This window comes from Mercenaria mercenaria, chromosome 4 (genome assembly GCF_021730395.1).
Source record: "Mercenaria mercenaria strain notata chromosome 4, MADL_Memer_1, whole genome shotgun sequence".
NCBI classification, from domain to species: domain Eukaryota; kingdom Metazoa; phylum Mollusca; class Bivalvia; order Venerida; family Veneridae; genus Mercenaria; species Mercenaria mercenaria.
In genome coordinates, this window is record NC_069364.1 from 75944537 (window position 1) to 75958070 (window position 13534).

At 35.0% G+C, this 13534-nt stretch overlaps 2 protein-coding genes across 7 annotated transcripts in view; one reads left to right on the top strand and one right to left on the bottom strand.

The window, feature by feature from the left end:
- The window catches only part of LOC123552175 (anoctamin-4-like), a 127802-nt gene that overhangs the window by 21883 nt on the left and 92385 nt on the right, over positions 1-13534 (bottom strand). The window lies entirely within an intron of this gene.
- LOC123552172 (carboxypeptidase N subunit 2-like) lies at positions 1507-12433 on the top strand. The gene is made up of 2 exons (XM_053541714.1): positions 1507-5184; positions 6229-12433. Exon 2 carries the CDS (start codon positions 6237-6239, stop codon positions 8577-8579), a length of 2343 nt encoding a protein of 780 aa, XP_053397689.1. The 5' UTR covers positions 1507-5184; positions 6229-6236; the 3' UTR covers positions 8580-12433.

Below are 13534 nucleotides of genomic sequence, written 5' to 3' on the forward strand. Positions count from 1 at the left end.
TACTTTTTGTCAAACTTTTAAGCAATAGTGGTTCCACTTGAAAAACAAGAGCTATCATATAGTAAATTTGATAACTAATTTCTTTACTATACCAGTTATATTCAAATATAAGTCCGTTTCTTTCTCTTTACAGGCAAAACCATGTTGATTTTGACAGTCTTGACCTTAAACTTCTACATAATCTATGGAGAGGATACTTGTCCTTTGACCTGCAAATGTCAAGGTCACATCCTACACTGTAATGACAGAAGGACACAAGTGAAAATTCCAAATAACACAGCAGAAGTTCATATAACAGGTTTTGAGCCTAGACCAAGTGGAGAGAAACCATTTTCCGATCCAAGTTGGTCAAATGTCCTGAAACTTGAGCTGACGCTACAGTACCCTAACACTGTCAATTACATTGCCAATTATTTATTTTCTGGACTTACACAGCTACAGTATCTTGGAATACATGGAATTAACACTGCTACAAATATTTCTCTAGAAATGAACAGCTATTCCTTTGTAGGATTAGACAAACTAACAACACTGAATCTTTCTGGAAACCCGTCTCTTGATTTATGGCAGGTGACACACAGTCTGCAATTTGATTTCATTTTACCAAAGCTTCAACATCTGATAATATCGCAACTTCAAAATTTAGATACTGAACCAATACTTATTATTCATATGGATGATTTTGTTGCCACTTTACCACCAAGACCAATTAAAACATTAATAATGGATAAAATAAATATGGAGATAGACATGCTATACTTGACGGGGCTATGTTCAACTTTGGAACAACTTCTCATAAGAAATGCTTATATTGGCAGTATATACAATCAACAAAACTTTGTGTGTTCGAATCTGCAAGTTTTGGACCTAACCAACTCAACTGTGCCCTTTCTGCAAGCACTCATGAAAATACGCTTTCCACCTTCTGCTGGGCATGTGGTAGGCATAGGAAATAGAGATCAATATAATTGCACCTTTACTAATCCTACCAGGTGTTCTGTATTACAAAAGTGGATCTATTGTGACATTTTGATACTAGCAAAACTGTATTATCTGCACTATTATTTACCTACTGGTACTTCGTTTTATTATTGGCTTGTTAAAAGTTAATTTTTTACCATATGTAAGTTGACAGAATCATAGGAACCATGTCTTGAGGGGTAAATCAAACACAAATGAATAAATCCTTAATGATTTTGTTGTGCAAAAAAGTATGATATTGTGTCTTAAACAGTTTTCATTTTCCACTCAATTGTGTAATTGCAAGGGAAGTAAACTAATAGATCTCTACTTATAAGTACTAGCCCAAGGCAAGAGTTGTCATTCTTTGTGGATCACAACTTTAAATTAAAAATTAAAACTTCTGTTATTGATATTAACAAAACTATCATAAACTTCACATTTGTGAAATCATTTTTGGTTATTTCAAGGACTTAGAAATTAATTTCTAGACTTTATTTAATGTAATTCTATCATTGAAAATTTTAGGGCCTATCTCTACATGTGGCAAATTTCAACAAATTTTACACCTTCATTTTCACACCTGAAACAGTGAAACTGGACAACATCATTCCTGCTTATCCTACACCTTTGACATTCACTGAAGGTTGGGTATTTGAATCCACTGGCATCATGTTTCGAACAAAATATTTAAATTTCCGACAAAATCATATGGTAAGCCTTAATGTTTCTTTCAAAAATGTGCCATTTTTACCTGGTTCAGAAATAGATGTTTCTGAAAATAAACTGGAATTTATCCATCCAAGATGTATAGATCCTGGGAAAAACATACGTAAAATTAATCTGTCTGAAAATAAACTGTACAAGATGCAGCAGAATCATCAAGATCAATTTAGTCAATTTTTACAAACATACATCGACCTTGAAGACCTAGACCTTTCTTCAAATGGACTAGGTAACATACCATACGGAATGTTTCAGCAAAATGTAAAATTGCAAAGAATCAATTTGGAGAAAAATTATTTGAGAACCATACAATTTAACCTAGAACCTTTGGTGCATTTACAATACATCGATTTAAGCAACAACATTTTGGTCAATCTGGATGAAAAAGTTCAAAGGCAGTTTGACACTTTAGTACTGCACCTTAGGCCACAACTGAAGACTGGAAACTTTACTGTGGCTCTCAATGGCAATAATTTTACATGTGATTGTAAAGAAACTGAGTTTGCTTCATGGATTAAAAACTCAAACTATCTCATAGGAACCAACTACTATTGTTCATTCAATGGTCAGCTTTACAATCTGAAAGGAGATGCGATCAATGAAGTACAAAATGTCTGTAAGCATCGTCTTATCAGAAAAATTTCTATAATCGTTTCATGTGTCATTGCAAGTGTTATCTGCGTACTGATTATAATTTTCATCTTTTTTCATCGTTACAAAAAGCGACGCATGAAAATCATGAAGATTTTAAATCAGTTAAAAAGGAATCATCCTGATCAAGATTTTCTTGTGTTTCTGTCATACTGTTCAGAAGATTCAAATTTAGTAAATCAACAAATTTATCCCAAACTTAATAATGAGATTTGCAGGAGGGTTGGCAAACACGGGACATACGTCTGCATTGATGAGCATCATTTCAGACCTGGGTTTCCGATAGTAACTGAAATAATGTCTAATATAGAGAAATCTTGTGTCATGATTTGTATAATCTCTCAGGCTTTCTGTGATAAGACATGGTGTCAAATGGAAGTAGAGGAAGCGTACAATTTACGCAAGCCTATCATACTACTGATAAAAGAAAAAATAAATGAAGCGAACCTACCAAAACTCATGTCACGATTATTTCAGAGAAATACACGAGCTAGTGTGAGAAAGGGAAAGGATGGTCAATATGAAGTACATCCACCATGGGAAGTATTATGTTCTTCTATTCTCGATCTGGCTGCTGGATCTAATGCACAAACTGATGTGGAAAAAGGACTTTCTAGGAGAACGTCTGTGGCCCAGTCAAAGTATGATACAAGAACTACAAGAACTTCAGTTGTTACGACAACCAACTCAGTAAGAGAAAAGTCCTCTGATCCAGTAAATTCATAACAAGCCCAGCAAGGAAGACTTACAGCTCTGAGAGATGGACTGTATATATCAGAGGCATAGTTAAGACTCTTAAGAGATGGCCTGTATATATCAGAGGTGTAGTTAAGACCCTTAAGAGATGGACTGTATAGATCAGAGGTGTAGTCAGACTCTAAGAGATGGACTGTATATACCAGAGGTGTAGTTAGACTCTTAAGAGATTGACTGTATATATCAGAGGTGTAGTTAGACTCTGGGAAATGGACAGTATATATCAGAGGTGTAGTTGTCTCTAAAAGATGGACTGTATATATCAGAGGTGTAGTTAGACTAAGAGATGGACTGCTTATATCAGAGGTGTAGTTAGACTCTGAGAGATGGACTGTGCATATCAGAGGTGTAGTTAGACTTTAAGAGATGGACTGTATATATCAGAGGTGTAGTTAAGACTCTAAGAGATGGATTGTTTATATCAGAGGTGTAGTTAGACCTGAACATTATATGCAAGCCCAACAGAACTAGGCATAAATCATAAAATTAATGCAGCTCTACATACACAATTATCTAATATCAAAAGTTTATACATGCAACATTTGAAGTAAATAACTCAAGATAAAATATTTCAGTGAAATATGGGCTTTCGATATCTATGACTTACAAATACAGGCTCTTTGCAAATAAAGAATTTTTGCTTTCCCAAGCAAGGCCTTTATGTACTTGAGAAGAGTGATTTTTATCATGTCATACAGTAGCAAAGACCACATTATATGAAATGTATGGCCCCTAGTGCAAATCTAGACGTGCTGGGTATGCCTTAAAGTACAAATACAGTCAAAACTGTATCAAGCAGCCTGCCAAGAGAGAGACACACTATGTCTGCTTCAAGACAAGTTGAAATAGGAACATATTGTCCATTTAGGAAGGTAATTGACTGACTGCTTGAGACAGGTTACTGCTGAATACAGGTGACCATTATGGCAGGTTCAACAGTACTGTACTAGAAATTTTGCTGGATAAATTTACAGTTATCATCATCTTCGTATTTACTACAAAATCATATGATTTTATTAGCATAAATTTTAGTGACTTTTGCTTAAATAGCTACTGTGAACTTCATCTGCAAACTTATTCAGTAATTCTCTTTTCAGTATAGTTTTAAAAACATAGAATAATAGCTATCCTACCCTGTAGAAACAAAGCGTGGCCTAAACTCAACTTAATACATCAATTACTTTAATTGCATACTACTACCTTGATTTAATAGCATATTTAGACATTAACACATTGTCTTGGCCTTATACAGGGTGTTTCATAATATCTTTCGCTGTTTTAAATTTTTCAAAATATGGAATGTACTTTAAATGAAAGTCACTAAGCGATAGGAGATATAATAAAGTTTTATTTGATACATAACATCAGCAGGTTTACTTAAAATGCTCACCTCAATGTCCTTTCAAAGAAAACAATCAGTTTTACAACATGTGCTCAAGATGACGTCCTCTCTCAAGATCTGACTGCTTTCGGTCGGCCCGTGTTACCATGTCGTCTGTCAATCTGTGCACTTGCATCTTGCTAAGTTTCTCATCCTCAGGATCACATTTGCATTGGTCTAATGACTGTGACCGGTGAATAACCCTCATAATACAGCTTAACTACTTCTGTGCATTTTTCTATGGGCAGTGCCATCTTGAAAATATGACTTGTTTTGATGATGTTGTTTATGACGTCATGACGTCAACGTTTTTCCATTATTTTTTACATTACGTAAAACTTCATTCTGTCTCCTTTAGAATATTATATAATATGACTGCGTTATGTGTTACATATACGTTTTATATTAGCTTGTAACGGTAACAAATATTATGAAACACCCTGTATATGCTACTGCCAACTTGTAACTAGATATTTGTTATGTCTTAATTTTTTCATGCAAACCGTGTTTGATTACCATCTTGGAAATACAAAAGAATACAGATATTTTATGGCACGTCTTTAACTGCGTTATTGAGGAAGTCGGATATCATCATCTATTCCTTGTAGCCATAAAATATATTTTCCATGTTTTATGCTTATTACAACATTTACATAAATGAAAGTGTTTGAAAAATAAGGACATTTCGGACATTTTATACATTGTTTCAGGTGGGTAGTTTTCATCTAACAAGACTTTGCTGATATTTTCTTCAATAAAATATCTCTGCATGAAATAAAATATGTATATTCACTTTTAATTTTGCAATGCAAAAACACACAGACCATTGGAGCAGTCTGAGGGTGTTTTGGACAGTCTCTTTATACTGGTTATCTGCATCCAGTGTTTCATAAGAAGAAGTTGTTTAAAGGTATTTCTATATTTCGTTCAAGTGTCCATTAGAAGGGGGCCGGGTGCCCCCAATTTCAGAGTTTATTTATTTTGTTGGGTTTAACGTCGCACCGACACAATTTTAGGTCATATGGCGACTTTCCAGCTTTAATGGTGGAGGAAGACCCCAGATGCCCCGCTGTGCATTATTTCATCATGAGCCGGCACCTGGGTAGAACCACCGACCTTCCGTAAGCCAGCTGGATAGCTTCCTCACATGAAGAATTCAACGCCCCGAGTGAGGCTCGAACCCACATCAACGAGGGGCAAGTGATTTGAAGTCAGCAACCGTAACCACTCGGCCATGGAGGCCCCCAATTTCAGCGTTTGGAAGAGGATTTTACAATGATACTACAGACCAAGTTTAATGAAGATGCATCAAGCACTTAATGTGAAAAAATCATTTCATTTATAACTCTAGTGGCCCCTAAAAGGGTCAAAGTGCCCTCATTTTAATAAATTAGGAAGAGGACCTTACAATGATGCTTCACAGACCAAGTTTGATGAAGATCCATCAAGTATCTCATGAAAAGAAGTCATTTGAAGGTATTTCTATTTTTAGCTCTTGTGGACCCTAGAAGGGACAAAGCTCCCCCATTTGAACAAAACTGGAAGAGGACCTTATAATGATGCTACAGACCAAGTTTGATGAAGACCCATCAATTGGTTCATGAGAAGAAGCTGTCCCAAGCTTTTCCTATTTTTTGCCCTGACAGCCCTTAAAGGAGGCCAAGCACCCCAATCTGAACAAAGTTGGGAGAGGACTTAGATTCTTTGCTATACCAGTTATATTCAAATATAAGACTGTTTCTTTCTCTTAACAGGCAAAACCATGTTGATTTTGATAGTCTTGACCTTAAACTTCTACATAACCTATGGAGAGGATACTTGTCCTTTGACCTGCAAATGTACAGGTCACATTCTACACTGTAATGACAGGAGGACACAAGTGAAAATTCCAAATAATACAACAGAAGTTCATATAACAGGTTTTGAGCCTAGACCAGGTGGAGAGCATCCGTTTTCCGATCCAAGTTGGTCAAATGTCCTGAAACTTGAGCTGACGCTGCAGTACCCTAGCACTGTCAATTACATTGCCAATTCTTTATTTTCGGGACTTACACAGCTACAGTACCTTGGAATACATGGAATTAACACTGCTACAAATACTTCAAAAATGAAAATGAATAGCTATTCCTTTGTAGGATTAGACAAACTAACAACACTGAATCTTTCTGGAAACCCATCTCTTGATTTATGGCAGGTGACACACAGTCTGCAATTTGATTTCATTTTACCAAAGCTTCAACATGTGATAATATCGCAACTTCAAAATTTAGATACTGAACCAATACTTTATTCTCATATGGATGATTTTGTTGCCACTTTACCACCAAGACCAATTAAAACATTAATAATGGATAAAATAAATATGGATTTAAACATGCCATATATATCAGAGCTATGTCTAACTTTGGAACAACTTCTCATAAGAAATGCTTATATTGGCAGTGTATACAATCAACAGAACTTTGTGTGTTCGAATCTGAAAGTGTTGGACATAACAAATTCAACTGTTCCCTTTCTGCAAGCACTCATGAAAATACGCTTTCCACCTTCTGCCGGCCATGTAGCGAATTTCAACAAATTTTACACTTCCATTTTCACACCTGAAACGGTAAAACTGGACAACATCATTCCTGCTTATCCTACACCTTTGACATTCACTGAAGGTTGGGTATTTGAATCCAATGGAATCATGTTTCGCACAAAATATCTAAATTTCCGACAAAATCACATGGTAAGCCTCAATGTTTCTTTCAAAAATGTTCCATTTTTACCTGGTTCGGAAATAGATGTTTCTGAAAATAAACTGGAATTTATCCATCCAAGATGTATAGATCCTGGGAAAAACATACGTAAAATTAATCTGTCTGGAAATAAACTGTACAAGATGGAGCAGAATCATCAAGATCAATTTAGTCAATTTTTACAAACATACATCGACCTTGAAGACCTAGACCTTTCTTCAAATGGACTAAGTAACATACCATATGGAATGTTTCAGCAAAACATAAAATTGCAAAGAATCAATTTGGAGAATAATTATTTGAGAACCATACATTTTAACCTAAAACCTTTGGTGCATTTACAATACATAGATTTAAGCAACAACATTTTGGTCAATCTGGATGGAAAAGTTCAACGGCAGTTTGATACCTTAGCACTGCACTTTCGACTGAAGACTGACAACTTTACTGTGGCTCTCAACGGCAATAATTTCACATGTGATTGTCAAGAAACTGAATTTGCTTCATGGATTAGAAACTCAAACTATCTCATAGGAACCAACTACTACTGTTCATTCAATGGTCAACTTTACAATCTGAAAGGAGATGCGATCAATGAAGTACAAAATGTCTGTAAGCATCGTCTTATTAGAAGAATTTCTATTATTGTTTCATGTGTCATTGCAAGTGTTATCTGCATATTAGTTATAATTTTCATCCTTTTTCGTCGTTACAAAAAGCGACGTATAAAAATCATGAAGATTTTAAATCAGTTAAAAAGGAATCATCCTGATCAAGATTTTCTTGTGTTTCTGTCATACTGTTCAGAAGATTCAAATTTCGCAAATCAACAAATTTATCCCAAACTTAATGGTGAGATTTGCAGGAGGGTTGGCAAACATGGGACATATGTCTGCATTGACGAGCATCATTTCAGACCTGGGTTTCCGATAGTAACTGAAATAATGTCGAATATAGAAAAATCCTGTGTCATGATCTGTATAACCTCTCAGCCTTTCTGTGATAAGATATGGTGTCAAATGGAAGTAGAGGAAGCATACAATTTACGGAAGCCTATCATACTATTGATAAAAGAAGAAATAAATGAAGCGAACCTACCCAAACTCATGTCAAGATTATTTCAAAGAAATACCCGAGCTAGAGTGAGAAAGGGAAAGGATGGTAAATATGAAGTACATCCACCATGGGAAGTATTATGTTCTTCTATTCTCGATCTGGCTGCTGGATCTAATGCACAAACTGATGTGGAAAAAGGACTTTCTAGGAGAACTTCTGTTGTCCAGTCAAAGTATGATACAAGATCCTCAGTTGTTACAACAACTAACTCATTAAAAGAAAAGTCTTCTCTTCCAGTAAATACATAACAAGTCCAACAAGGAAGTCTTACGGCTCTAACAGAAGGACTGATAATATCAAGAGGTGTAGCTAGACAGAATTTTGTGCAACCCTGACATGTCAAGAGGTACTGACGGCATGCTCCTCAGTGAAAATGTTTTGCCTAGACTACCTCCAAGAGCATTTTTCTATGTATATAGGACTTACAAAACATGTGTTGAAAACACCATTTCCAAAATTGTGCAAGCTTGTGCCAACAGTGTGTATAAGGAGTTATACCAGTGCATATGACATAAAAACTTGACTGAAATGGCTGTAACATAAAGCTCTGGTATTTTTTGCTATCCTTACATTTAGGTTATACTAGACTCAAATTTCACGTTTGAAAATACAAAAAATTATTACCTACAGTTTATGTAAATATAAGATTTAAGATTGATGTGTATTAACAGTACAAAACACAAGAATTTGTAACAGAGTTACCAACGTCCCCCACCTACGGACATTTTTCACAAAACATTCTGCATGCCAATAAGCATCTTGGCATGAACAAAAAATAACAAGAGTGCCAGAATGTCACACTATACGCCCGTCATGAAGATGTTACAGTAAACATATTCTGTATAAGTTTGGTAGACAGAAAGCCAAATCAATGGCAAACTGTAAGTGTATTAATATTAGCGGAGTACTAATTTTCTTCACTAGAAAAACTGGAGGTTTTTTTTAACAAATTGTATGACATTTAATCATAAATGCAGCTCTACATACACAATTATCTAATATCAACAGTTTATACATGCAACATTTGAAGTAAATAACTATAGATAAAATATTTGAGTGAAAATGGGCTTTCGATATCTATGACTTTTTGCTTAAATAGCTACTGTGAAATCATTAACAACAAGAGCTTGTAGAACACGAAATGCCCCCCTTGATGCATTCAGTAATTGCACAAGGAACAGAAACTATTTGGTCACTGTGACCTTGACCTTTGACCTACTCACCTCAAAATCAATAGAGGTCATCTGCTGGTCATGATCAACATCCCTATTAAGTTTTGTGATCCTAGGCCCAAGCATTCTCAAGTTATACATGTAGTCCAGAAACTGTTTAATTGTTCCGGGTCACTGTGTCCTTGACTTTTGACCTACTGACCTCAAAATCAATAGAGGTCATCTGCTGGTCATGGCCAACCTCCCTATTAACTTTCATAATCCTAGGTCCAAGCATTCTTGAGTTATCGTCTTGAAGCCCTTTAACTGTTCCTGGTCACTGTGACCTTGACCTAAGAGATACTGACCTCAAAATTATTAGGTGTCATCTGCTGGACATGGCCAACCTCCCTATCAACTTTCATGATCCTAGCCCCAAGCGTTCTTCAGTTATCATCCGGAAATGGTTTACTATTCCAGGTCACTGTGACCCTGACCTATAACCTACTGACCTCAAAATCAATAGGGGTCATCTACTGGTCATGATCAACCTCCCTATCAACTTTCATGATTCTAGGCCCAAGTGTTCTTGAGTTATCATCCGGAAACCATCTGGTCTACGGAACCACCGACATACCGACCGACCTAACGACCAACATCTGCAATATATCCCACTTTCTTCAAAGGGGGGCATAATAACAGGAGATTAATTCTGTGGATTTGCTGGTTGGGATACTGGGAAAGTAAATCACAATGAACACAATTTCTTTGCGTGGTAGTATTACTTCTACGTTTATCGGTGTTAACAACAAATTTTCATTTACATATTGAAATATTATATGATTTATATACTTCTTTACAGTTATCATTCATTGTGCACACAGTCTATGATGGGAAAGTGAATGCATGCAATTTTAATCTTACAAAGGGTTTCAAATATCATATTTAGCATTCCAATTCATGGAGTTTTATTAATATTCAGGAAGTTAGAATTTATTTTAGGGTTCAAAAAGTTATGTGCAAATTGCAGGTTAGAGAAAAGGAAGAAACTAATTTCAAACAGGAGGGTGATGACGACCCTATATTGTTCACCTGACACAAATGGATACAATGATTTCTTGGTAGAAGACCTCTACACAAAGCTATCCCTATGCCAAATATATAAGCTCTGGGCCTTCATGCTTTAGAAAAAAAAAGTTTGTTTTTCTTAATATGTCTATGTAAAACAAGTGACCCCACATTGACTGGGCCAATTTTGCCCCCACGGGCATGACTATCATAAACTTGGTAGAGGACCACTACACAATGCTACACATCAAATACCCAAGCTCAGTGCATTACTGTTTTAGTGCAAAGGAATTTTAAAATTGGAAGTCTATGTAAAACAAGAGGTGCCTCAAAACAACATGCTCTACTATTCAAAGGCTTGCCAGTAAAATGAACTTCCTATCTAAGAATAGGTATAAAATATCAGATTTTTCATAAAGCCCAGGACTATATGACTAATGTTTCCAGGAACTGGAAAGTAGGTCAATGATAAAACTTATTAGTGCAAACACAACGGAGATGGAATAGTGTCTTCTTTATATCAGGCTGATCAGGAAGGAAAACAATTATGAGATAATTTTGATTTCACTTATTTTATAAGTATGCCTGTTTTTGTTAGACTGTTGGGAACACATAATACCCAACAAACTTCTGCAGGTGTTCCTCAAGGCTCTGTTCTAGGTCCAGTACTGTTTATACTATATATCAATAAGCCACCACTGCACACAAACAATTTGTCTAATGACATGTTTGCAGATGATACGACAATGTCTGAATTTGGTAAAACAGTAATGGAGGTACCTTATACACTGCAGACCAACATTTACATTGTTGATGAAGAGTGCAAAGGCAACTCTATGCTTCCAAACATATCGAAAACTAAAGCTATGTATATCACTGCTTCCTATAACAACAACAAAATAAAAGATCACACAAAATCTAATAATATTCAAATGCAGGGTCTACCACTATCATACTCATCAAATGAGAAATTATTAGGAATTCATGTTGATGAACACCTAAACTGGAAATGTCAAGTTGAACAAACCCTAAAAAATGTAATACCAATTTATATCTTCTCTTACGAATAAAACTTTACCTAATCTTACATTCACATTTACAATGCCTGCATTCTACCATACCTTGATTTCTGCTGTACTATTTGGGGAAACTGCAATGATTAGCAGAAAATTCTGTCTACCAAATTCTTAAAATTTCCTAAATAATATGCAGACTATTAATGTATGTCGTTAACTTTTCTTTCAATATTTTGTTTGTTTATATGATTTTATTTCATTTCAGATTGAATTTGTTGCAATAGTAGTTATCATTAATTCAATAACTTTGTCATGTTTCTGTAATATTTTTTCCTTATTCAATGTGTATAATGCATTCATTTTCAGTGTTAATGTTGTGATTATATTATACCTAGTATGTCATTCATTGTTTATAAATCAAGTTTATTGTACTTGTACATATTTATACAGTGGACCATTTTGTAAATTGGCTCTATAAATAAAGTTGTTACTTACTTACTTATTTTACTTATAACTGATTTCACTATCCTGTACAAGTTTTAACTTGACAACAAAGCATGGCATTATTTCCAGAAGAGTTTTATCAGCAGGGTAGTGTCATTATTTCAACAAAGCACAAAAAGACACAGACACATAGGGTTCGGACAGGCCAGGTAAGTGGCTCTGAACCCTATGAAACCTCTTAAAGGGTTCTAACCTGGATTTTGTTACAGCCGGGCTCTCTGGAATTATAGCCAGGCACATAATTAACAGTTTATTGCAATTAAGTATATAGTTCATTTAAGTATATTGAGACAAAAAATAAGTTATAGGGAAGATATGAAAGGGTTCATGAAAATGTAAAACAGCCATTTATATATTTATTTAAGTAAATATATCAATAAAAATTCAAAGCAATAATCAGCACTGAATATTTTCTTCTTCATTTTCTTTTAAGTTGGGGATAAAAGAATATAAATATTGTGAAATTTTCTTGCTGTTATTAAGCTTTTAACCCTAAGCCTGCTTAATTTCTAAAATGGACTGGTCCATCATTCAATTTGGGTAATACCATTTATTATTCCAAGGGGTGTTCACTGAAAATTTACTGACTAAATAGCAAACAGTGCAGATAATGATCAGCCTGCATGGATGTGCAGGCTGATCTTGGTCTGCACTGGTTGCAAAGGCAGAATCACTTGCTGCCAGCAGGCTAAAGGTTAAGGAAACATATAGCAGTGTTGTGGGGAAACAGTGTCAATCTATTTCATCCAAACAGTATCAAACACTGTCTTATAAACATACCAATAAGTCTGTGTTTCGTGTTTTAGTTGAATATGCTGATCATTTCATGAGGGAATATTTAAAATGAAAGTAATTTAATCCACATAATTGTAGTTTTCTACTTTCTCTGACACTGTGTATTGACTTATCCAAATATGTGCTGTCTGAAATACACTATCTTTCAGGTATGATTTTTGCCGATTTTTCCCTGAGCAATTTCATTATAATAAATATTACTTAAATTGGCATACAATCAATGAGGACATAATAAAACTTTGTTTGATATATACAAGTATTTGAACCCGATACATCTCTCTAACAAGAGCTGTCCGTAAGACAGCCAAGCTCGACTATTCGAAATATTGTCACAGAAGCAGGAAATTATTACCCAAAATGTGAAATATCAAAAGAGTTTTAAGTTAGAAAGGGGACATAATTTGACCAAAATACATATCAGAGTTAAGGGACTTGATGTTATCAACTAGTTTTATAACCCCGAAGAAACATGTTAAGTTTCAATTCAATATCTGCATTAGTTTTGGGGATAGTAACTTGCATGTAAAACTTTAACCAGAATTTTCTAAGTCCAAAAGGGGGAATAATTTGCTCAAAATACATGTTAAGAGTTATGGAACTTGACCCAGTGAGGTTGGTAATTGACCTAGAAAAAGAATAAATAGGTTTCAAAGCTATATGCCTTTTGGT